We start from the raw sequence: 26,414 nt of genomic DNA, 5'->3' as shown, positions 1-26,414 counted from the left end.
CAAAAACTCCATTACTCTGCTACCTGTGATCTTTCGTTGCATATTTATATCTTGAGCTCTGCAAAGAAATTTGCTTTATGTGATGTGCTTGGGTAGTGCCTGGCATAAGCAAACACGGAGTGGGCTGCCGTGCTGCAGAGAGTAAGCAGTGCTACCAGAGCTCCGCTGTGTCGCCAAGAAATTTCCAGAGGTATTTGTTTTGTTTTGTTTTACAGTTTGCTAAACCAACACTTTAACCAGCTACTTCCCTGCCTGCTGTTTTGCAGTACATTTGGCTGGAGGCACTCTGATGGCTTCAGATATTTTTGTAGCAACTTCATTGATAACGCAGAAATATTAAACACGTGTTCTCAAAGCACAACCACCACAAGAGCGCTCAACCATCCACGCACGTACTGTTATTTTCCTGCCTCCATATGACTTCAGGATCTTGACTTGTGGCGATGTCTCGGTGCTTTTGATGGTCAGCTGGGGCCTGCTGTCCTGAAAGTGGCCATTGCAGGTGTCCAGCACCACGGTGTCACCCCCTTCTCGTGCAGCTACCCCGCAGTTGCAGGCGGTGGCGGAGCGGTGGCCGCCACAATCCCACTGCCGGACGTGCACCTCGAACGCCCGCGACTCGCTGCGGCACAGCAGGAACGTCCCGATTTTGTGGCTGTCGTAGCGCCTGAACAGCCACAAAGAAACAAAGACAGGGTTAGACACCCTCAGCATGTACCTGTGTGTCGCCACAGGCCTCCAGCTGGGTAATAATTAGCATTGACTCCATGATTGCAGAAGGCTGATCAATTGCTTTATTAAATCATCCTATACTATATTATACTATACTTAGCCCATCCCATCCAGCCTTGACGTAACTGGTCAATCAATCCAAACACCATCCAGTGTCTAATGAAGTAATCACTTTTTGGTAAACAAATCTCCATGACACATTCTTCATGCGCATAACAGCAGGTGCAACAAGTGGAGATAAGAATTGTGTCTCATTCTTTTCTCTGATTTTCTCACAGCCTTCCCCAGGAAAATGCCCGGGAAAGTCTGTGCCTGCTCTCTGTGGCCAGAGAGCTGCTGCCACACATGTGTTGAGTATTTGTTGGCACTCTTGCTCCATAATTAGAGCAGAGTGCTGGCTGGCCTTGGAGGAGGGAACCATGCACACATGGGGAAGAGTTTCTCTGGCTCTGTATCCAAGGGAACGCCACAGCATTTGCTAGCTGGAAGCGCCTAAGAATTCCTGTGAAAAGCAGGAGTTGTGTCCCAGCTGCTGCCATGGCAATGGGCATAGATAAAAAGGGTAAATATTTGATATAAAACAAATGGGAAGAAGTTTCCTGCCTCCAGGTCTTAATAAATGTATTTTGGTTCTAACTGGTTGCTTTTAGAGCACAATGTTCTTCAAAGGGAAATCGGTGCTCAAATAACCTCTTCTGTGACTAATCACCAAATATTTCAAGTCTGGCTGTGGCTAGGTAAAGGCTTCCAATGAAAATCTGGGATTCTGCTGAAAGCCAGCTAAAATGAAGTTTGTTCCTCCCCCTCAACGATTTGCCCCTAAGCACAGCTTTCACACTCAATGAATCAGCAATCAGCAAAAGCCAGCGTGGAGAACAATTTAGGACTTTCATTCTTTCCTGTAAGGAACATCCCTGCTCCATCTGGGTGAGGCAAGAGCAGGATAAGATAAATTTAATAACTTTGCAAATGTTTGGTCTCTGCATGAACCATCTGGAACCTCTGGGGTTTCCACAACAGAGGCCTGTGAGAGGGCCCTTTTCTGCTTGTTCTTTGTGCTCTCACTCCATAAACTTGTCTCATTCTCACTCTTTTTTTATTCTCTTATATAAAAGGATATAGTAGCCATATACTTAATATTTGTTGTTGATGTTTTCCCCCTATAAGCCAGCTTCAATCTTTAAAAACAATGGATTATTCTGCTTTCTTTTAAGGCGCTGCAATTCCATATTAGTTAATTTCATAAATTTTTATGAAATGAACTAATATGGAAACTAAACTATATGCTTATAATAAGAAGCTTTATTATTTTCTACAATATAAAGCATTAGAAGGAATGTATAAAATGTTTCTGCTAAGTAACAGGATTATTTTTAAAACAGTGCCATACAAACATCCACATTGTTTCAGGCCATTAATGTTTCTTATGCAGAGGAACAAATGGCTTGCAAACTGACTTTTTCACATGCATATTTCTGTGTTTTGCTCCTCTTCAGAAAAAAAGCTATAGATAACTTTGTAGCTTAAAACACAGTAAAAAAATTTAAACTCCAGCTCCTTTTCTCTGATAGAAAAAACATCTGACTTTATCTTTCATCTTGAAAAACTTAGGTTGGCTATAAAGTGATAAGATATTGAATGGTTCTGTCTCATCCTATTTTCTAATCAGATACATAAATCCTGTATTACACCTCATAGATGCTGCTGCTAAGATTGATCAGAACTAAAGACAACATAAAAAATAGATAATCTCTTTCAACCTCTAGTACTCACTCCATTTGTATATCTTTGTGGGGGAGAAAGAGGATATTTTGTGAGAGCACCTTCCACAGGTTCCTTCTCCAGAATCGGCTTAGGAGAGGTGTTTAAGGAGGCTGATGGGAAATCAGGCATCAGGCTGGCTGTACCCAGACTAATCATCTCTGTCTGGTAAAGAAGGCTCTTTTTTGCATATGCATATAAATGTCATTGCAGTCAGGGGAACTATTTATTGCTTAATAATCACTGACAGTGGATCCAATCCAGCCCTCCTGGAAGTCACTCTGAGTCCTTCAATTAAGTCATGGCATAGATTGCATAGCACATAATGAACCTGCACTGTGCCTAAATCAGAGCTTTCAGGCACCTTCGAGTCAGTTGAATGGATAATTGGATGTAGTCAGGTAAACTTCTGTGATGTTTATACAACTGTAATTGTGATAATGATTCTTTGGACAACCTTAGAGTTGCCTGTATTACTAAATGCCTGAAGTAGGCTCAGAGCAACTCTTGCACGAGGGAGTTCTGCGTGTTCCTTGTGAACCAGGCACCACTGTTTGTGTCTAAATCTCCCTCCACAGTGCACTTCCCCATCCTGCTTCCCTGATAGTCTGCAGCAGTGGGCAGACTGGATGAAAAGGGCTTCCCTCCCTCCCCCTCTGTGTGCTTAGATTGTATTCCAAGGGGGGAAGCAAGTTCTTGTCCTGGCACAAAGTCATGGCTTGAGTGATTGTTGATGGCAGTGAGCTTCTAGAGGAATAATTTCTGTTGGTAAATCATAAGAGAGGGACAGAAGGGGGTACAGACATATGTAAACAACGACTTCCTAGTAGTGTTCAATTAACTCCCATCCTGCACTTCCTCTCCACCAAACTGCACTTTACCTTTGTGTTAATTCAGTGTTTTTTGTGGCCTTTCCTGAAGGTTTTCCACCACAGCTTTGCCACCAAATGATTTGATTTGTTGGCATGGCGCTCCAGGCTCCTTCTTTCTTTGCTACTAGGAACTATTTTGTGGTAGGCTTGACCCTATGAAGAGCTGGGTGACGCTGAAGGACGTTCTCTGCTTTCAGAGTGTTCGTCCCACCACGTTGTTCTCAGAGCAGATGTTGGATTGTATTCAGCAGGCACTGGATGCCTGGGGACAACCAAACTGCTGAAGACTATCAAAACCCCAGCACCTGGCAGGGCTACTCATGCCCAGGACTTAGCTGTGGGCTCCTGTGATGAAAGCCATTAAAGCCAACAGGCAAATGCTGCCATTTCCTTGGTGATGATACTGCTGTGATAATATAGATTAGTGTAAATTTTTGAGACGTCTGAAAAATCTTTTAACCTTTTTTTTTTTGTTAGGCAAAATGCAAAATAACATAAATGATGTATATAGTTCCCCAATAAAAGAAAAAAAGAAAAAAAATTTCTTTTTACTTTGCCCTAAAAGGATTTTCTGCATATTTAGTTTTAAGCTAGTACTTCATATTTAAGAATCTGCGATTTATGGCGTGAAAAGCTTTTATATTTATAATGTGCCATAACCAGTAATGAGGGCTATACTTTTGCTTTACCAGGCTTTCACATTTGTTTAATTTAGAAGGTACTTTGCTATAAAAGGAAGTGCTCTCTCTGGATTTTAGCTGGTATAATTAACATTATTTCACATCTACGCTCCAATATACACAAATTGATTGTGCTTATGCTGTAAAATATGACACATTCTTCTTTGATTTTCAGTCACTGCCTTTGGTGAAAAGAATGAAAAGATTGCAAGATAAATATTCCTACAGACATATATTAGCAGGAGGCACAGGAAAGGGGAGTGTTATTAAGGAGTGGGAGTTGGGTATTTCAGTTGTCTAATGAATAGCTAACTACCTCAGATGTAATGTGAGCTCACTATGTCAGATTAAAACCATTGGAAATATTACAATAGAAGTTAAAATTACATTGGAAGTGGCCGTTTCAGTAAGAAAATTGTACTGCCAATAAGCAAAACACTTCCAGTCTTTTATTTTTTGTACCATTTTTCAATTTTCCAAATTTATTCAAATAAATATTTTTGTTGAAGTCAAATTTTAATTTTTTTAATGAATTTAATTTAAATTTTGAAACCACATAAAGGTTCTCATTTCAAACACATTTTCCCACCAGATTCCCTTCCATGAAAAAAGAGGAATTCTTCCCTTCCAGACCTCTGTGTCAGCCTTTGCCTTCAGATTATAGTTTTGTACCAGGACAGAAGCAGGAATTGCTTTCCTCACTCCTTAAAGACAGAGCTTTAAAATACTTTGCTAACGTGGTAACAATTTTTTTGGACAGGCAATCAGAGAAGTTGCTTAACTGATGTGCAATAAGATAGCCTAATCATTATAATAATTGAAAGAGAAATTATTTACAATAATAAATGGGAATATAAATAGGAGTAATGGGACTGTGAAATGATGGGTAAGAAACTTGGTTGAATATCAAGAACTGATACATCTTAGGGAAATAACCTAGTTATTGAGATGGAGGAAGTCTTATCAGTGTGGCTCATTTAAAGCTGCACTGGACAGAACAGTGGTGAATGTTTTTCCACAAGGAACAAAATGCAGCTTTTGAGGGGCCAAGGTGATCCTGGGTTTTTCCTTTTTTGAGTCTGTGTGACTCTGAGGCAGGATGACACAGACAGATGGGTTTTTCCAAACTCCCTGGGTCAGAACAGAGCATAAATTGCTTAGAAGCATTTCTGTGTGATATCAACAATAGGATTAAAAAACGAGTTATTCAGATAAAATTGCTTTATTTGGTTTTAGACCTTTTTTTTCCCCCCATGGATGCAATGTAAAAATGTGCTTCATGGCTGGAAGGGTGTCCCCATTCCAAGAGGTATTTTTCAGCTATTTATAACTCCCTAAACCCAAGAATCTGACAGATCACTGCCTGTTCCCAGCCCTAAATCAAAAGGGAGTATTTTGGAATATAAATGTATAGAGAGGTTTGAAATAATACTCTGATCTAGTTTAATATCCCAGAGTTGAAGTAATTGCAGCTACATGAGGTATGGGAATACCTTTGAACCTCTTGCAGCTCTAATGAATCTTCTTAAGCAAAAAAAGCACCCAAACTTGTATGAAACAAGTTCCTGGCCACATTTAAATGCTGTTCAGCAAAGCAGAAGGGGGACTGGGAAACCACGGATAAGCAGAGTTAATCTCCTCTCCGACTGCCCAATTTATGTGAATTCTCTGTTAGAAGCAGAAGTGCAACCTTTAATGGAGTCACTGCCTTTCTTACTCACAGTTCACCAGCAGATTTTCCAGCTTTGACATAATTTCAGACGTCACCTCCAGAGCATGTTGGACTGAAATTGGGATATCAGGATAGCAGAAATTCACACCTGCCAAGCCCTTGTGCATGCTGTGCACCCAAAGTCATTGTCTGTGCCATCAGGAGGTTAATGGTGGAATGACAAAGTTGGAATGTCATCTGAAATATTTGCAACATTGGATCAAATAGGCCAGGTGCAAATTTAAAAAAAATTCAGTGATGCCAGTTAGCTGGGCTAAACAGATTAATGAACGATTAGGGGAGTTAAATGTGGAAAAGTTCTATACAGTACAGGCTGTCAAACACAAAGGCACCACTTTGGCTCAGTAATCTTTAAGCAGCTTATTGCTGGGTAAATCAGGAGGACATTTGGACACTACAGAAGGATGTAAAACTTTATTTTTGCATTCTCCTTCTGACATTTGGCACTTATAATTTCTGCACTTTTTTTATCTGGGACGTTACAGCTATCTTTTTGGGGTTTTTCAACTATGTTTATGTCTGTCAACTCCAGCTGGACATAAATCAGCTCTGGAAACAGAAGAAATCAAGAGCATCCTTCTGATTAGTGCTTTTGCAGCAGATGTTGCTGAACTCCTGGGTGTGCTGTGCTGCCCTGGTGACATAATGTGTCACTTGGGTGGCACTGGGGTGTCCCTAACACAATGACTTGTGGTGTAGACATCCTCACAAACCACTAGTGATGGTTCTATTTGAAGAACTTTTTAGAACCTGACCTTTGTGTTGTAAAAATTATTCAGACTCAAAGCCATTGCTTTTGAGAGATTAATCCATTTCTAGTCCTTTTGTTAAAAGGAGTACACAGCTGGAAGGAAACCACTTGTGCTGTTGAAGGAGTACATTCCTCATTGTAAGCAAACCTCTTCAATGTTTTTTTTGATATTCTAATGTAAACCCAAATGCATGCTACATCCAGAAACTGATAGCTGCAGTAATTGAGCCAAATTATTTCAAAGTAAAATACTCACCATCCATCAAATGTGATAATGTGTGGATCAGTGAAAGAGTAGCAGTTCCCTGTTGGGAGGTCTTGAACTGTGACCTAGTTAAAATGAAATGTATAATGAATACAGTCTACACAGCAGTTTTCGTTCATTACTGTTCCTCACAAAACATTAGGGGCAGATTCATGGGTTAAGTGCAAACTACAATCTGACTTCTGAAACATGATTGCAGATGGGGACAAAATAGGCTTCAATTTCAAACAACAGAGTTTAATCATAGCCAATGAGGCAGTTCAAAGTGTTCCTGTTCATCTGATGTAATGTCTTCCTTTATTTGGTAAAAGCTGAAGTCTTTTATTAAAACTTTTTGCTAAAGAGCAGATAATTCACTGAAATTACCAGAGAATAGGGTGCTCATTAAATTGTACTAATTTTAATGCCTGAAGTATGGTAAAAAGGTATGCTGTAGTTAAGTAACGTTAGCATGTTTTAGTAGTAGCTGCCAGTCCCCTAATTTGACCTCGGATTTCCCATTACAGCATCTGAATGGCTGATTTATCTATTTGATGTGGATATTGATCAGATATTGATGAGGAGACTCCAAACCACTCTGCTTTATGTGGGTGAAACAGGAAAGGATCTATTACAGCTACAGAGATCTTCATCTGCATCAGCCCTCGACTGCTTGGGCACCAGCTGGGTCACAGAGGAGCTGTGAGGAGCAGGGAGCAGATGTGGCTGCAGAAGCAGAGGCAGGGCTCTACAGCTGTGACATCTGAATCTCAGGCAGTGCCAGCTCTGCTCACAAGGGTGTTTTTTGAACGTCTGAGTGCTCTGCTGACCAGCTCCCAAAAATGCAGGACTGGGTTCTGTAGTGATTTGTGATATGAAGAGCTCCCAGTCATACTGGTGGGAGTGATGGAGTGTTATGTTTTTTCCATTATCCATCCTGACAGACTGATTCTTGGCCAGGGCTGTTAATTCTTTGCTCCCTCCCTGCCCATGAGGAGTCCAGAGGTGCACTTCAGTTAGTGCTACCAGGATCCATGGAGCAGGGAAGAAGGATGGCTGCTATATCCCTGTGCAGTCTTTCAGTGACAAAGCAGAACTTGGCTTTTGGGAACAGGAGTGAAATTAAATAAATGAATTAGAGGGCGAAGATAGAACTTCAGTTCCTGACAGCATTCCTCACCTGTAGCAATACATAATCTGTATTTCAAAATGCCCCTTAACCATGACACAGAAACACTTAGATGTTCACCTGTGTCTGGCACACCAAACTTTTAGAATGATGGTCTTGAGGACTGAAAAAATGAATCCCTCTTTGAACAACTTTTTGATCTGGAGTCAGTTGTATCATTTGGATTTACTGTGATATGAAGAGTGTCAGAATTTTCCCATTTTCTCCACAGCCTCACACTTCCTAAGTAAAAATTTAGCACAAACAAATACATGTGGCCCTTCCTGCTCTGCTCCTTCTTGCATGATGTCAGCAGAAGACACAATTCCTGGTAGTTTAATGAGGAAAGTAGTTTAATGAGGAAATCCCATTTACAGGTATCAGGATGTTCTGCCCACCATTTCTGTTCAATTTTCAGATAAATCAAAAATATCTGAACAAGTCAGAAGGATTAAAGATTATGTGGATTTCAATACATGGAGTTTTTCTTGCTATGTTGCAAGAACTCTTATATTAAGGCCTCTAATTAACTACAAAGTAGCAATGGGAAAATGGGGAGAAGGGAAATATTGTCTATTATGTTTCCATAGATCAAGTTTTAACAGAGATAAATGGAATTTATTATTAAAATTGATATATTCAATTTCACACTTGATATATCTTCATATTTTAATGAAAGAATTTGTAATTTCAAGAAAAAATGTAAGTGTATGAGTGCACGATGCTGAATTAGCTGTAATTTCTGTTTTAAGAATCTTAAAAAGAAGCCAGTTCTGGAGATAAAATGTTATACATCCATGCTAGGCATTTTACCTTTGAAGACAAACATTATTTTGGTCCAGTTTAATCTTATTCTTTCATGACAAAATCCACAAAAAATAGGGCAGGGAATTTGTGGATTTCACTGGGAGGTTGTTTTCAGTTATTTAAGTTTGGATGTGCCCCTGCTCTGAGAAATTTAGCTCAGTCAAATCTGTGCTCTGGTTAATGTTTTGGGGCAGTGCGATTACAGCTCTCAAACCTCCCAGCTGAGGTCCTGAAATAACTTCATGGAGAAAGGGCTGGTCCTTGCTCACCACATCACTCAGCCAGGCTTTCTACAGGGAAAGTGGGGCTTGCCTTCCTGATTGCTTTTTTTTTTTTTTCATTTTATTTTTTTTTTATTTTGGACATTTTGTAGTGGTATAAATGAAGAGATGGAGCAGCCACGTGTTATTGAAAGTGTCCTGGCAATTCATGGCAGTCACAAATTGAACATGGCACTGCTGAATCCTCTTCTCCTCTCTCCTTTCTGAGGCTCTGCCTTTCCTCTGCTTTTTCAGAAAATGTTCTCCAAACTCTCAGTTTCCCCCTTCCTCCTTCTCAAAAAGGTGCTTGTTCCCTAACCCATGTTCTCCCACTCCCCTTTTTCAGTGGACAGAAGCACTCCAGTGTTCCAGCTCTTGGCCTTACTGATGGGCTGACTAATAATCAAACCTAAATCTGTCAAATCACAGGGGATTCCATGTTAGTTTTCTTGGTGTGTGAAGTGAATGTTTTGCTTTACTCTGCTGACAGAGAGCAGGGTTATATCAGATATTAGGAAAAAAAATTCTTTATTGTGAGGATGGGAAGGCCCTGGCACAGGGAGCCCAGAGAAGCTGAGGCTGCCCCTTCCCTGGGAGTGTCCAAGGCCAGATTGGATGGGGCTTGGAGCAGCCTGGGATAGTGGAAGGTGTCCCTGCCCATGGCAGGGAGTGAAACTGGATTATCTTTAAGATCCCTTCCAACCCAAACCATTATAACAATCATCCTAAAATTTTATTTTCTTTGGAAAAGAAAGGCAAAAAATAAAAAAAAAAGGAAAGAAAAAAATAAAATAAAGGACTTTTAGTTAGATTTGCCACATTTTCCAACCAATTTTAGGTCCTAACCTTCACATCCCTGGGTGTGTAATCCCTCCAGAGCAAATCCCTTGGTGCATCTGGGTGGGCTCGGATGCTGCTGACACGGTTCCCGTCCTGCGCAAAGTCCGTCACGGCTGTCACCGTCACCGTGGCTGCTGCACAGCTGCTCCCCGAGCAGGGCTCCGGCAGCAGATCCACCTGGCAGGCTGAGAGGGCGATGTCTGGGGGCCCTGGGACCTGCCTGCCTGGAGAGAACACCAACACAGAGTCTGACAAGTCACCCAATGCACCGCCCACACCCTGCGTTCTGTTCAGCACAAACGCTTCTTGTTCCAGGACACGCATGCCTTGGGTCTTAGGTCGAAAGATTTAGCTGGGGTATGTATTCTATTTGTCATCTGCTAGAGGTGGGACAGTTCTCTTCTGGTTATTGGGTAGTTTTCTTTATCTTTTCCACAACCAATCCTCCCTCCTGGAGATATCTGCTGTTAATGGGCCAGTGAGCGTCACTGCATGAGGTGATAAAGTTACATCATCCCACTGGGGGATGCTCCACCCAGGGGAGGAGCCAAGCATTCCTACCTGGATACAATCTGACCTGGAGAACACCACAGCAGCCTTTGCCCACTGCATTCCCAGAGGAGCAGCTTTCTTCCCCCTGCATTCCCAGAGGAGCAGCTTCCTTCCCCCTGCATTCCCAGAGGAGCTCAGGCCCATCTCCCCCAGCCCTGGAGCTCCAGAGGAAAACTTGTGCAGGATCCTGCTCCAGCAGAAGCACAGCTGGCACTGCAGGAGGGCTGAGCCACCCTGGGATGGGACTGCTGCCACCTCCCTGACACACAGGGGGTCAGGCTGTATTGTGACTCTGGCAGTGGTTTGCTTTTTTTTTTACTATTGAATTTTATTTTTTTAAATTCTCCTAGTAAAGCACGGTTATTCCTATTCTCATATCTTTGCCTGAGAGCCCCTTTAGTTTCAAAATTATAATAATTTGGAGGAATTATTCCATTTCAAGGAAGGCTCCTGCCTTCCTTAGCAGACACCTGTCTTTTCAAAGCAAGACAACTTGGAACCAGATGGGCTTTGCATGAAGACATTTGTGACTGAATCTGGCATCCCTCTGCAGTCTTCACTGTGCTGCCTTTTTATCCCCAAAGTTTACTAAAAACTCAGTGGTGTCTATTTTTCCACAGGTGCTAATATTTCTGGGACAATGGTGTTATCTTTGTGGGTCCATGCCCAGTGAATGAAGACAAGTCGTTCTCATGACAAAGAGATAAATCTGTGTTTCTGGAAAACAATTCTCTTACACTGTCTGGAGGATAAGGAGATATCTGCTGGGAGTTATTTAATTTAAAATAAACAGGTGTTTTGATGTGAAAAGGGAGTGTTCTTGAGTAAGTTTTTGGTGAACTATGGATCCACAACAGCAAGGCAAATGCAGCAGGTCTGTATTTCTATTTTTTGGCTTAGTTATGTTATGGTGTTTTGCTTCCCAGTCCCAAATGATGATAGTTTTATTTGTATCCTTCACAGAAGTATTGTGCTGATAAATTCACTAAAAATGAGGAAAAATAATAGCTATGGAGATACTGGTTATGTCAGCATCTGCGGTGGGTAGAGAAATGATGTGTGTGACAAATTCAGTGTGACAATAGCACTGCACTGTATCTTTCTTTTCTAAAGAAACCTCTACACACAGTCAGAATGGCAGCATCCACTTCTCTCAGATCCTGACTCTTTCTGCTGAGGTCTCAGGTAAACCTGGATTTTTATTTCCATAGGTGTGTTTTCCCTTACACCGAATTATGATAGCATTTAGTTCTGAGCCATCCGGTCTGCACTGGATTCAGTGTGCATTTTCTTCTCAAGAAGCCACTCAAGCTTTCATGAATCCTTTTGTTGATAGGAAATGAAACTGTGGTCCCACTGAAGCCAGTCAGAATCTAAGTGCTGATTTCATGACTTACAGTGTTTCTTGAGGAATACTTAGTTTTCTCTCACAGACCACTAATTGTCACCAGATAAGAATAAAGTTCTGGAAATGGTGGCCCTAAATTTAATCTGAGATGAAAAGAAATGATTTTCTGGTATCAAAATAAGTGCTTTTTATACCATTCTTCCCATTTGTAGAATTGCTTAATAATTTCTAGAGATGGTATTAAAGTATTTTAAGATGGCATTTCTAACACAATCAAATAATCACTGTCCTATTCCTTATGGGAAAATCTCATGAAATATAACTTAAATTAACCCTGTACAGTACTATGGAAACTGAACTAAAATCTACAGATATTAATGACATATTATCTGTCATATCAAATCCTTAAAGGCTGCCTCACCTCACATCTTATAGAAAAGTCCTGGCTCATTTTCAAGGTTCTTGATTCAATTAAATTGGAGGTTTCCATGAGGAATAGTTATTGCCATTACAGCCCCATGAGCTGTGCTCAAAACCCAGAACAAAAGTGTAAAATCAAAGAAAATCATCTTGTCAAAATAGTAGCGATAAACTTAACAGAAGACGAACTCCAGTGGCTCTGCTGTGCCTTGGCATTCATTATGATATTGTCTGAACTTGGAGAGATATTTCTGTGCTTGTAATTAGCTTTCTTATCACTTATTCCCTACATAATTAGCACAACAGTGTAGTTATATGGATTCAGTCAGACAAGGAGCTTGTCAGTTAATTTATTCCATATAAACGAATCGCAGCTAAAATGGTTTTTATTTTTAATTTCCAGCACTGTGGCCAGCACACATTTTTCAGAAGCCTGCAGTGTTCCTTCAGATAAACTAATGGGCCCTAAAGACAATAAAGGCTCAGAGCAAATGTGGTTGTGCAGACACCCAGCAGCAGATCCTCAGCCTTAAGTACATATGGATAGCTCAATAGATAACAGCCCGAGTGTCATCCCAGGAAACAGCCTCAGGATGGAGCAACCAAGGGCTAGAGCTGGGTTTAGTTTAAGCTGCAGAAATGAGTTGATTGAGACTAACAGAAATTTTCCACTTCAGTGACAACTTCCTTCAAACACGAGTTAATTGGACGAGCTGTACTTTTCTCCTGACACCAACACATCAAGCCAGTTGACAGCTTAAAAATAGAGCTGCTTCTGCAAGTGCTGCATCCTCTCTTTCTTCCAGTCAAGTGCACACTGTGGGACTGGAGGAGACCTTGGTGAAGGGGTCAGTCTCAGTCCAGTGTGCTGAGCTCAGCCTCCCCAGCCTGAGAGCTCCTGGCCAGTTCTCTCAGTGTCAGATTCTGAAAGTCTTGATGGATGCCTAAAAAACATGAGTTAAACGAATGGCCTTGACTGGGACTAATTCCTGTCTGACCCTCAGTGTCTGAGCTGCTTGGGGTCTGTGGGGATGTCCCAGCACACATCCCAGTCCCTCAGTGTGAGGCAGCCTTTCCTCTACCTGGCTATCCAAGGAAATCCATTCCCACGAGCTCAGAGGATGTTTTCCTGATGGAGCAGCCCAGACTCCAAGCCAAGAGCAGCACTGAGCCATGGAGAAATGCAAAGTACTTCATGTACAAGAGCCAACACAGCTGCTGGAACCATAAGGTTCTGCTCAGTTTAAGTTCATTGTGTTATGATACCATTTAAATTATTTTTCTTTCTTCTGTCTAAGCACTTGGCTGGTGGTGAGGAGAGCTAGGAAAGGGAATTAAAAAGAGAAAAATATCAGGACGTATCTGGGTTTTGCCAACATTTTTTAGAGCTGGCTTTCTGTGGGTAGAGAAACTGCAGCTGTAATCCTATCTCTAAACATTTTTCTCATTGAGTCACTTAAGGAAAAGAAAGAAGTGACTTGTTAGAAAAAAGGTTGGGTGTTTTATTTAGTGCAAATGGAAAGTAAATACCTACGTGTCACCTTTAGGCAGGAAGGGTATTCCACCCGATTGACTTGAAGACAACACTTACTGAGTAAAAGGACAAGAGTTTTCTCAGTGACATTGTCAAAGTTTTAAAGTTAATACAATAAAAAAAATTCCTAAATGTTTAGAAAGAGAATAATACATAAGCACAAGAATGATTTTTTCCTTCTGTATTAAGACAAAAACTATAAGCCAGCAAAAGAAAGAAAAAAGCCTTCACTATGCATTGACTGAATAATAAATCTGCAGGGGAGCTTTTTATTGATAATTAATGAAATTATTCTACCTAAGAACATTCCTGCTACAAAAAAAACTTAAAAATGGAATTTTACGCTCCTGGAATTTAAAATAAGTTCTTCTACTCTCAGTTATTTCATACATAAATCTCAACAGACTACTGTTCAGGTTATTGCTAGTTATATTTATGGCTTTAGGGTTCTTTTCTCTCAAAAATCTGTCAGATATAATCAGCTGTTTTATTTTGCAGATAAAAATATGGCCTAGTTTGTTGATTTAATGGTTTCTGCCCTTTGTTATTATTTATATATAATATTTTCTATTAGAATTCATTGTAACTTACATACTGGAAAAAGCGATCACATTGATTTGATGTCAATATGTAAAACTCTTACCCAAGTCCTCAGTACTTAGTTGCAAAGTCATTTTACAGGAATCATCCTGCCCAGGACAGGCAATGGGCACCGTGCTCAGGACAGTCAAAACATGCTCCTTGCCATCCTCTGCAATTTCTAGTGACTCTGGTAAAAACTGGAAATAAGAAAACAACTCTAAGATCATTTTGACAAGCATGAATGATGACAGATTAATCAGGTAATGTAGACATCTATGAAGTCTGAAGTGGTTTTAACCAATTATTAAGATATATGATTACTTGCAAAATAATAATAATCTTTATCATACTCTTCTTAATAATAATAAATTTTGCAATAGTGATCTTCAACTTTGTAAGGTAAAATTGCTGTTAACATACTTTAGCATACATTTTTGGCAATTAAGAAAATGTTTTCATCTCCCATATATAATGTGTCATTGCTTCTCATCTCCAAATCAGAAAGCCAACTTTTATTAAGCCTGAGAATAATATTGTAGAATTTATTTAATTTTTAATATCCCTGGTTTAAAGGAGCTCCTACTCCAGTGCAGGAGGAAAAATACCATGGCATAAAGTCTGACATAACCCCATGGTCATGGACTCCATGTTTGTAGTCTGCACCAGGTGCAAAATAATTCCAATTTTTCACCAATTCCCCTTCCCTGCTATGGCAGGAAGAATTGCTCTGAACATAAAATATTACAGGTTTGGAGACTCCTATCCCCAGGAGCAGAGCTGGGATTGTGCCTTTTCTGTCTGCCCATTGTCCTGGGAAAAGAGCAGAGATAGCATTCAGGGCTAGTTGGAAATGGGAATTTCCACTCCCTGGAGGATTCTGACATTTAAAAAAATTTCCCAGAAGCTATTCTTCAGAATGGGTTGCCAGATGTTTGAAACCCCTTTCATGGAGGCATGAACACTCAGAAGATCCCAAAATCTCATGGGCTGCCAGGCTAACAGCCTAATCCTTGAGTGGGATTAGACCTGGTCCTTGCTCTCAGTGAATTTATCTTCAACAACTTCTGTTTTGTAATGCCTGACCGTAACAAGATGATGGAGAAAAATTCATATTTTGTCTTCACTTTGCTCTGGTTTAGTTACAACAGAATTGTGCATCCCTGAAGGTTTGTAGGTGTGTCTTCCCATCACACAAAACCCCCAGAGATGTTCAGGGCACATTTATTTGCAATTTGCTCATACTTCGTGGCACATCAGTTTCCACACCTGCACATGGTGCCAGTGGTGCTTCAGGGGTGTTTGACAGACAAACTGAAAGCCATTTTCTCAAAGTGAACAGCACTGCTTGTGATTAATGTTTCTTCATCAGGACTAATGTTTCTTCATCATGGTTTTCAAATATTCCCTAGTCAGTGACTCCGGGCCATGGGTGTTACCTTAATCCCAGCATAGAAACCTTTGCTGTCCTCAGGCAGTGACTGCTGCTCAGGAGTGCCCCTCCTAAAAGCTGTGACGGTGCAAAAGACCTGTAATAAATAAATAAACAGCATGTGCTAGAGCATTTCTTGAATAACATTTGTATAATTATGCATCCTCCTGTTGCTCAGAGTTTTTAAGCTTTCATTCTCCTGCTGAGATATATTTTGGGGATTTGGGCTTTGAGAATGTTTATGTATAAATTTTGAGATTTGGAAGAATTTTTGATGCATTTAATAAGCAAAGAAGTATGGCTTTTGTCTCAAGAATTAATAACACTTTATGCTTACAATGTGTTTTCTTCTGCAGTTTTTAAACACCTTGGTTTGTGATTTTGACTCCTTTTGCTAAGGAAGAATGATATTGTTCACAGATGTCACTGTCAGAATTCAGACATGTGCTCTTGGGATCTCAGACTCCAGCCTGTCCACTGGATCAAATATCTTCTCTCTGTACCATGTTTGAAAGCCTTTTATTTTAAAATGTAAATTTGTTTAACAGTCATCCAGTCTCAGAAACTTTGTCAGCAATAAGAGAGGCTTCTTTTTTCCCCCTTATTGTTTTATAAAAGATGATGCAGATGTGCCTACAGGGTTTATATTGTATTAAGAAAAAATAAGAAAATTCATCCAAATAAAAACTCCTCCAAACACAATGTACCAGGACACTTATGTTGTATTCCTAGCACAGCCACACAACTTTTATCTCTGCTGAGCCTGCACACCATCTGCCAACTAAATGTTTCATTGGTTTCAGAAAAACCAAATTGCAAAAATCATTTCTAGGATCGTAAGAGTAAAATACAGAAATTTTCCTTAAAGCAAATGACAATAGACTCTAAAACTGTAGTTCTGAATATTTTTTTTTAGTCTTCTTGGAAAAGGAATAACAGATTGTGACATATTAAATCAAATTCCAGATACTCAGATGACATATTTATATCTGCCTTTTTTAAGCCTCAAGTAACCCACAAGGAAGAACTGGACCAATCCAATTTATTTTCCATTATAACAAATGCTTTTGGATAGATTTTCCAGCATCACTCACTGGCCATGCTGATGCTTGTAGCTCTCACCTGCATGACCCTCGTGACTACTACCTGCAAAGCAGGTTCTACACCAGGATATTCCCAGATCCATGTGGTCATAACAGCCTGCAATATTCCTTTTAGCACCCTAAAAATCCCTCCTCATTACCATCAAGTCATGAGTTTCCTGCAAACTGAAGAATCCTCTTTCCTACCTCATTTGTGCACAGCAGAAATTCCCCACCTGCAATACAGGGTCTTTTGTAGGGCTGTGGGGAAAAACAAGTGTTTTCTGTGCTCTTCAAGTGGATTCTTTCCAGTTCAGCTCAGTCCCAGGCTTATGTGCCTTTTGGGATGTTTTTACCTTCACAATTTTTCTCACTCTCTTGCAGACAGCTCCAGACAGTTTGGCCCAGTGAAAATGGTGTCATTTTTTACATTAACAAGATGGAAGCCTTGAGGTCATACTGGGTGTACTGGGGGAAAAACAGACACAGATCTCACCTCACAGAGACACTTCACAGTTAAAATTCCTCAGATATTTCATAGTTATCCAGCTTGCCTCTGAAGGAGAGCAAGTTGTTGTCTCCTCAAGGTAATAAGCCCCTGTTATCATTAGATATTTATTATCTCAAATCCTTCCCTACAGGCTCGTGTTCAGTTTACAGACTTTTCAAAACAGTTCTTCAGCTGGGAAGGCAGACAGTGAGTGTTGATCACACTCCTGCAGCTTCTCCTGCTGCTGCCACTGTGAGAATCTGCAAAATCAGGATCTGGCAAGGCGGTGACAACAGAGAAAGGGTTCAGGTAATGCACATTCCCCTACCAAATTCAGATAATGCACATTCCCCTACCAAAACCAAAGAGCCCCGACCCCTTGCAGAGCTCACTGAGCAGATCACATGCACCTGCATTGCAGATGAGGGATTTGCTCTCACTGGGCTGTTTGCACTTTTGGTTTCAGTGTTTTTAACCAAAAAATGTTCACACTGAGGTTCCCCAATGAATGTTTGTGCCAGGGAGGGAGCTGCAGCTGCCAGGGACTGGCACAGGGATGCCCAGCACTGACAGAGGCATGGCCTGGGGATCTTCCCCAGAATGAGATCTGGGCAAATACCAGAACCCAGCCTCACTGTATTTCCTCTCATGTGTATTTTAGAGCTGTATCTTATTGATAAAGCACCAAACACTCAAATAAAAATTTACTCCTTAATGATACACAGAGACATCTGTGGACTATCAGTGCATCCCAGCTCAATCATCAGTGCTTTTGGAGGTCGGCACAAACTTTAAAAATTCAAAATGTACCAACAGCAATTACAATTTTCATTTTATTTCTGTCTTTTATATAATTCCCACCCTTGTTGAGTGCACACCTCACAATCAGCAGATATGTTCATCAGATACTGAGCTACAGGTTGACAGTCTGTCACATAATTATGATAGTCATCCCAAGGAGGAGAGTTTTTTTGCCTTCAGCTAAATACTAACTCTTTTTTTCGGCACTTCAGTAATCAACTTTTTCTTTCTCTTTTTCTCTTCCCCCCCTACAACCATCTCAGGATGCAGCCTTTTTAAAGCAAAGAGATAAAAGCACCACTGACAGCAGTATGCTGATGGCCGTGACAAGTTAGGAAGTATTTTTCCACAAACTCATTGGATCTGTTAAAAAAAAAAAAAAAGTCAAATTCTATTTTTTCATCATCTCTTTTAAAGGGTGCCCTTGGACAGGATGACTGCATTGCTTCTTAACATGGGATGCTTTGTTTTCCCTGTGTGCTGGAAAAATTCCCACAGTGCAGAAAGCTTCTTCTAGGCACAAAACTCTTACCAAGAAAGGCTCTTTTAGGTAAGAAATGTCTTCCTTCATGTATGTTGGAACAGATTCCTCCACTTCATGGGCTTAAACAGAATTGTAAAAATTTTGACATGAACCCCATGGGCAGCTTCTTTAGCTAAAAGCAGGAGTCAGTCATTAATTTGGTAAGTTCTGTGAAACAATTTAGGAGAATATTTTAATACTAGGGCCTGTCACCATCCCCAGAAAATTTCTCCTTAATAACTTGCGCATTAAAATGTGGGTATTTTCCCCTATAGATTTCAGAATTCAAGTTTCCTCCAAATAGTTGTTTCTACTTGTTTTGACAATAATAATTTCTTCAATTTCACCTTTCCCCCTAATTAAATCTGAATGCAGTGTGGAGAGCCCAGGCTGGGGCATGGATGGGGAAGTTTGCCAGCAGATCCAGCTTTGCCATGGGTCCTCTCCATCAGCATCACCCCCTGTGCCCATACAAGGGTTCAGTTAAAAGGCAGCTGTGGGGAGCTCCATAAGGAAGCTTTTAGGGTGCCCTCCTGCTAGCCATGCCCTCAGCAGGGCAATCTGGGTGCTGCTGGAAGGTGCAGGTGCCAGTCTGAGGGTGATGATCACCCCTGGGCTTGGGTCACCCTGATGTAGGTGTGGGTCACCCTGCTGTAGGTTTGGGTCACCCTGCCATAGGTTTAGGTCACCCTGCTGTAGGTTTGGGTCACCCTGCTGTAGGTGTATCCAGCCTGGGGCTGCAGGGCTGAGACACAGGTGACATTCCTGCAGTGAAGGGAACCACCAGGCCAGGTGAAAGGTGTCTCCTGATGGCTGTGGGGCACTGCAGCTGCCATTGCCTCTTCCATTAAACACTAATGGGCTGGGGCTAGAAAAACCTGGAGTCACCACTCTTACAGCCTTGATGAAAAGAGCAAAGGATGAGGAGAACTGAGGGATGACATTTCTAGGGAAGCTGGAAGAAAAGAAAAATAGTTCTCATTAGCTTGAGAAAATGATCTGGCTGTAGGTATTTACAGACAGGGGCAGGAACAAAGTCTCTGGGAAGGCTTTCCAGAAGGGTTAGCAGGAAGGGGAAAGTAGGGAGAATCTGTCTTTGATTTAATTAATGAACTAGACCTTGCAGCTTTAGAACACAAATCACTCCCTGTGAGGGCTGTTGGCTGTGGCGAGGGGGGAGCAGGTGCAGCTGTGTGACCTGGCACTGCGGGCAGTCCAGCTCTGCTCACTCTGCTGCTGGCTGTGCAGGAAGGAGGCAGCTCTTCCCAGCTGTCACACGGCCAGGCAGGGTGTGGAAGCTGCCTCTGGGTCATCATTCTGCTAAGGAAGGAAATTTTCCCAGGGTAATAGTAAGGTGTTTTATCATCTGCAGAGTTTTGCTCATCAACTCTCTGACCCTTTCTGCTTTAAAAATCTCTGTTCAAGTTCACTTAGAGTTCTGTTTCTGCAGGGATGCTTCTCATTTTCTACCTGAAGGTTGAGGGAGAAATTGTAAACTCGGCTGTGACCTACAAACAGGCAGGTCTTCCTATTCCTGTTGTTGATTTTGACAAATCCAGTGGCTGGGAGGGGATTAGTACTTAAGTAGGGGAAATGCCACTTTGTCACTTTGGAGTCCAGATGCTGGTGCAACCCTCTGAACTGGGCAGTGACCGAGTCTGAGCCAGTGAGAGCTGAGCCAAGGGCACAAAGTGACCCCAAAGGGGAGATGCTGAGAGCCAGTGCTGCCTGGGGGTCTGTAGGATGAAACCTTGCTATATCTGGGAGAGGAGAAGGGGCAAACCCTCAAGACTGCCTCCTAAGTGCTTGAGTATTTCCACAGGTACAGACTTCACATGATTTAACATTTATGAGCCCATATGCCCAGGATTTTTGTCTAAGTGCAATAAATGTAGTGAATCCATCATCTGGAATGAGCTGCTTCTCTCCCCTGGGCTGAACTGGGACATGTCTTAGAAGTGCTGGCAACAAGACAAAATCCTGTTTCCTTGAGACATGAAGTGTAAGGGCTCTGCAAGGTCTGGCTTTCTTCAGCACCAAGAACAACGGGACTGTAAGATCTCTTGCCTCCTCACTGGAGGTATTTTAGGCCAGCTGGGATGGGGTATGGAGCACCCTGGCCCAGCAGAAGGTGTCCCTGCCCTTGGAGGGGGGTTGGAACTGGATGATCTTTGGGCTCTCTTCCAATCCAAACCACTCTATGAAATTTCACACTTTTTCCCTTGTGAGGGAAAAATTGTTATTTTATATATGAGGCAATAATTTGCTATCTTTTTGGCTTTGACATAATCTCCTTTTGTTGCAGAGTGCCATGCAAAGCAGCCACTTCTCTCACAGAGCTCAGAAAGGCTGGTTTTACTTAAACATTCTTATTTTACAGCGAGAACCATGGTTTATGTAGGGTGACAATTGCTCCTCACCATGTGAACTTTTGGATTGCTGTGCTGAGCAAAATCTACACAGTTTTCTTCTAAACACCTTTCTTTCTTAGCATAACTCATTACTCACAGTGTGCTGCTATAATTTATAGATGGCTGTGCCTCGAGGAATGAAATGACCTCTGTCACTATCACATAAATAAGGCTTAGGAATGCCAGGATTTTCATATCAGATGGAGTAGGCTTCTTTCAGAGCTTATAGAGAAATAGTGGCATGTTATAGATTTATTTAAGACTGCAATAGCTACATGAACATTATGCTTCCAGCATTACTGTCTGAAATAACAAAATTGGAACCTAAAGATGGGGGAAGAAAGGACACATGATGGCTATTAAAAATAACTGGCTGTTTAGTCAATACAAGTTCAGGAATGTTGGCTGGTAAATCTCAACTCTTCTCTAAGGTTTGACTGCGTATTAAAATATATCAATAGCTATTCCATTATGTGACTGACCTATTACCTGGAGACATTTTTACAAAGAATAGCATTGACATCAACCACCCAAAAAATGATGTAAAACAAAATTGTCTTGCCTGACTGTGGCTTTTTTTTTGTCAAGAAAGGAACAGAGAAGATGCTGATTTCAGGCCATGAATGTGTGGAACCAAATGCAGGTTATTGTGCAGGTAGAGATAATGAGTTTAAAAAGTTCAAAAAAGGCAAGTAGTTTTCAAAATGCTGCAAATTCTCTGTCCTGGGGGACAAATTCTGCCTTGAATGCCCCTCCTGCACCCTGGCAGTGATGCTTGGGGATGCTGCCATTGGGCTCTGCATGGAGAAGGGGAAAAGTACTGGAAAGTCCTCTTGATTTATTGTCTCCTCTCTCATACAGCTTTTATCAGTGTGAATCTGGCCTCCCTCTGCTGCTGCCTGAGAGAGTATTCTTCCATCTGCATCTTCCTTGGGCAGGTTACCCATTTTCTCTGTGTGGCAGAGTTTGGTGCCAGGGTTTGATTCCCCTTTCAGTGGCATCAACTTTCCTCTAGGGTAGCCCTACAAATACTAAACTTCTTCAGATTTACACCACGGGAGGTGAGAGTCTTCTCCCTTTTGACTCCTGTTAGACACCCAGCCTGGGATGGCAAACAGTGAGATGGTTTTTTAAACTTTTTATTTTGTAAAACTGAATTCTCAGCTGCAGCTTTATTGCTTGGTTTTCACCTGTGATGATTTATGGATAATTACAATTAGTCTAATAGGACATGAAGACCTTTAAAGAAGTCTAACAAGGAAGGAAATATTTTAATCTCACTAAAACCACTAAATTAAACACAGTTTCAGCAGAGGACAAAGAAGGGCTTACTGGAAACTTAATACAATAAAATAGTCTTATAAAGATTTGGCAGTGCTACTTGTTAACAGAACCATATTTTCTCTGAATATCTCAGGACTGTTAAAACAAGATTTGAAGTGATTGCAAGTGAAATAATTTGGAGGAGAATATCTCTTCATAGCACAAACTTATCTTAAACTGGCAGAATTATCTGCCTCGTAACATGTGAGGGCATCATCAGTCAGATTCTGAACTGGGCTAAAGAAATCATTATCTCAGTCAGCATTTCTCAGGCCACATCTGGAAAATCATGGGCAGGCTGGAGAGGGTGCAGAGAAGAGCCACAAAGATGAGCCAAGGCCTGGGAAGCTGCCATGTGATGAAAGGTTGAGAGAACTGGGTTCATCCAGCCTTGATAAAAAGAGGCTTAGGGGAAACCTCATCACCATGTTCAGCTTTTAAAGAGTGGATACAAAGAAGATGGAGGGTCCCTTTTTACAAGTAGTAACATGGAAAAGATGAGAAAAAATTCAGATTCAACAAAAAAATATTTTTTTTCACACTGAGAACAGTTATACATTGGAATAATCTCAGCAGTTGTGGATTTCCCAACATCAGACACTTCAGGTTCAGCAGGAAAGGGCACTGGGCTGTCTTGTCTAAACTATGCTTTTGCCAAGAAAATGTAAACCAGATGAACATTAAACCCTCTGTTTGGGCTGGTATTTTATGATTCCATGATTTCAAAAAAGAGGTGCAAAATGTGAAGACTATTTCCAACCTACTTTTAACACCAGGACATTATCCCTATTTATTCTGTTTGCTGTAGCATCACTAATGTCTCTCTGCCCATAAAAGTTATGAACATAATTTAAATTTAAAAGTCTTGTTTCTGTACTGTAAAAGGCCATGAATTCATACACCAGTCAATTTTTTTCACATCTGTATTGTTTTCTGTTTTGTTGTTGTTGTTGAGATCAGATCATTGTTGCTGTGTAAGCCATCAAATATACTTCTTAAAGATTGTTTTGTAATGAACTCTATCTTTCAGTATGCTATTGAACCAGGAGTTTGGAATCAGAGAGGCAGAACAATGTGGAAAAAACCCCATAAAATGAATCTCCCTCTATTTTAAAATGTATAATATTTTATTTTTCCTGTGAAAAGATGTTATTGTGTCTCTGGTCCGTGGATATAAAAATTACTGAGTGCACACAGCTGAGCCTGCCTCTGCCGCAAGATACAAAAAGTACTGAGCAAAAATTGGCTCAGGCACATGTACCTACCACTTATACAAACCTCACAGCATTCAGGGTGTAATGTAACTGCAAATATTCAATTTGCCTTTAGAATGTGGTAAAATACCTTCCAAGTACTCACTGCAATTCAAAGGAGTGTTACAGGTCCTGAACCTGGTTAACGTTATTAAATAATCTTGCTGTGGAACGGTTTCAGATCTCTTTTGGGCAGTAGCTGTAAGCATGAGGAGCGAGGAGCAGCACGAATAAAAACACAACAAAGGTTTAGGAGGTGTGGGAACTCAAAATGTCTCTCAGACATTTTTAGAGGTTCCAGGCCTTGGTCAGAGGCATTCTAGACCCCGGCAGGCAGCTGGAAACAGCTGTGATTTTGAGTTTGAACCATGGAATGAATTACCAACTTTGAAGGTGGAACAAGCAGTCACAAAGGGTTAGATAGTATAGTAAATGTAGCTACAAAGTAGAGGGGAATTTTTTTTGGTATTGTACAGGGGGGTTTTAGCACATGTACAGGGGGGTTTTTACTTTGTACATGGGGGTCAGAAGTTCTAAGATGGAGGAAAGTGGGCTGATCCTGTTCTTCCTCCTTCTTTTTCCTTGCCTCCATGTTCTTGGTGATGTTGGCACTCACAGATTGGTTTAGAGTAGAAAAGCACTTGGTAATATAGGTAGTAGGTATTGGGGAATAGTTGTAAACATGTTATATGTAATATATCTTATAAAATATAGCAGCAGCCCTGGGTGGGGGGAGAGGAGAAGAAGACACTGGGCAGTGAGGGTGTCAGGAGTGTGTGTGTCTCTGCCTGGGCCGCTGATCAAACAGCCGCAGCCTGAGAACATAATCTGTTAAATAACTAGCAATAAATTGTCTTGAGACCGAACAAGAGACTGCGGAGTTTTTCTTTGGGAGCACGGGTCGGAGGAGAGACTTTACCACCACTCGAGACCCCAAACCAAACCCGGGGTTCTCACAAGGAGGAAGCTTTGATCGCCTGTGGGTGTGTGACCTGCTGGAGGCGGGTGGCGTTACCGTGTCTCCCAGGCGGAGATTGGCGCCGTCCATCTCCACGTAGGAGAACGACTGCAGGGTTGTCTCCTGGTGGATCTGCTCCCTCTTGCCAGGGCTGGAGAGGCGAGACCAGAGCACCCTGAACTGGGCTGGGACCTCGGGAGCAGCGGGGCTGTAGCTGCACTTGAGGTGGACTCGGCCCTGCACGAGCTCGGGAGCGATCACCGGTTGCAAAGCCAGGCTCGTGGACTTGTCTGGGAAGGGAAAACCAAAGAGGGATGTAGCATAAAATGTTATTGGATGTTATGGTTGTTCACCTAACAAGAAGATGTCAATGTAATTAAACACGGGAGAAGCACTACATTTTATCTTCCTGTGACTTAATCAGTAACCATGCAAGCAAGAAGGTGTGTTTCATAAGAAATGCAAAAATTGCTAATTGTGTCCTGACTACCTATTGCAGTTATGCCATCTGACCTGCTGGTTTTGAATGTGTTTTAATTTTTTTTTTAATTTTGCAGTGAGAGAAAAACTATTGAAATGAAACACTCAGATTAATACAAATTAATTACTCTGGCAAAGGTCCTCAGCTTTGCATTTCCCTGGAGCACAGCCTTTTGATCCAAGTTTTGCAATAAGCACAGGAGAGATATGACAAGTCACTATGTGGCAGAGGTAAACTGACTCCCAGCCTCTATTGCCTTACTGTGAGCATCCTTTCCAAGCTGTTTTAGGATGCATCTAGGCTAGGTCTGCTCAATATAGTCTCCCTCTGCCCAGAATAATGCCATTGCTCTAAAAATACAGCTTGCTTTCTGCAGGCTTCAAGTAATGAAGTCTGAAACCTTTCTTCCTGTTAAACTCCCCTAGAAAGTAGAAACAAAGAGAGGTATAATAGTGTAAGGGGATGTTTTTCATCTCTAGAGACCTAGATTCAACCAAAATATCAAGCTGGTTCAGATGCTTTGAAAGGATAAATTAAGTAACTTTTTCGGACAAGTGTAGAAAATATAATATGTGGGAACCCAAGAGAATAAAATATGAAGCTGTTCCAGCAGCACAGAAAACCAATGTGTTAACATCTGTCCAGGGCAAACAGCAAGAGGTAAGAAACAAGTTACTTAAAAGATGAATATAAACCTGTTGTTTATACCCTTTTGTATTTCATTTCTTAGAGAAGCTGCCTCAAACCGTGCCTCACATCATGACTGTGTGCAGGAAATTATCCCAGAAGGACAAAGTTAGGTGATCAGCTCTGGGGAGGATGTGAGTGGAATTTCAAGCACCAACACTGCTTTTCCCAGCTGTATCCTTTCTGCCAAGTTATGGAGTTTTAAATTCAGTTTGTTTTGCAGCTCAGAAGTGCTGATTGCTGTCCTGCTCCTGAACCTCCAGCAGAAGGGGTTGGGGAATTGACCCTGACACAAAGCCATGGCAGCTGGACCCAGCTGAGCCTCCTGTGGTGCAACATTTACAGCTGAATTTAAGGCAGTGAGGTAAAAATCCCCAGTAAAAAAACTCCAGGTTTGAGCTTTTTTCTCATCCAATGCATAAGACTGCAAAAACATCCTAAAGGGAAGAAATTAAATACTCTGAAGGACTGGACCTCACTGAAAATGAGACTGGGAAGGGATAAGCATTCTTTTCTTAGAAATGCAGTCAGCTTTACATCACTGAACAGGTATGAATCATTAAATAGGACAAAATTATTCACCCAAAATGTATTGGGAAAAAATTCTTTGAACAAAAGTAGTTGAAATCTTATAGTTTGTAAAAAAGCTAAGCTCAAACTGAAAAATGACTATTCAGTTAAAAAGTAATTTTT

At 41.3% G+C, this 26,414-nt stretch overlaps 1 protein-coding gene across 2 annotated transcripts in view; it reads right to left on the bottom strand.

Moving 5' to 3' along the window:
• LOC110480621 (von Willebrand factor D and EGF domain-containing protein) overlaps positions 1-26,414 on the bottom strand; it is a 186,957-nt gene that overhangs the window by 107,957 nt on the left and 52,586 nt on the right. For both annotated transcript variants that reach the window (XM_085584840.1, XM_085584839.1), the window contains exons 4-9: positions 24,611-24,843; positions 15,720-15,809; positions 14,345-14,480; positions 9,854-10,071; positions 6,785-6,858; positions 397-667 (exon numbers count right to left, since the gene is read on the bottom strand). In XM_085584840.1, coding sequence (XP_085440966.1) covers positions 397-667; positions 6,785-6,858; positions 9,854-10,071; positions 14,345-14,480; positions 15,720-15,809; positions 24,611-24,843 — 1,022 coding nt within the window. The remainder of the gene's footprint in view (positions 1-396; positions 668-6,784; positions 6,859-9,853; positions 10,072-14,344; positions 14,481-15,719; positions 15,810-24,610; positions 24,844-26,414) is intronic.

This window comes from Lonchura striata, chromosome 7 (genome assembly GCF_050655825.1).
Source record: "Lonchura striata isolate lonStrDom1 chromosome 7, ASM5065582v1, whole genome shotgun sequence".
Taxonomy (NCBI): Eukaryota; Metazoa; Chordata; class Aves; order Passeriformes; family Estrildidae; genus Lonchura; species Lonchura striata.
Note: the sequence above shows the minus strand (reverse complement) of the source record. Positions and strands in the feature narration are given on the sequence as shown.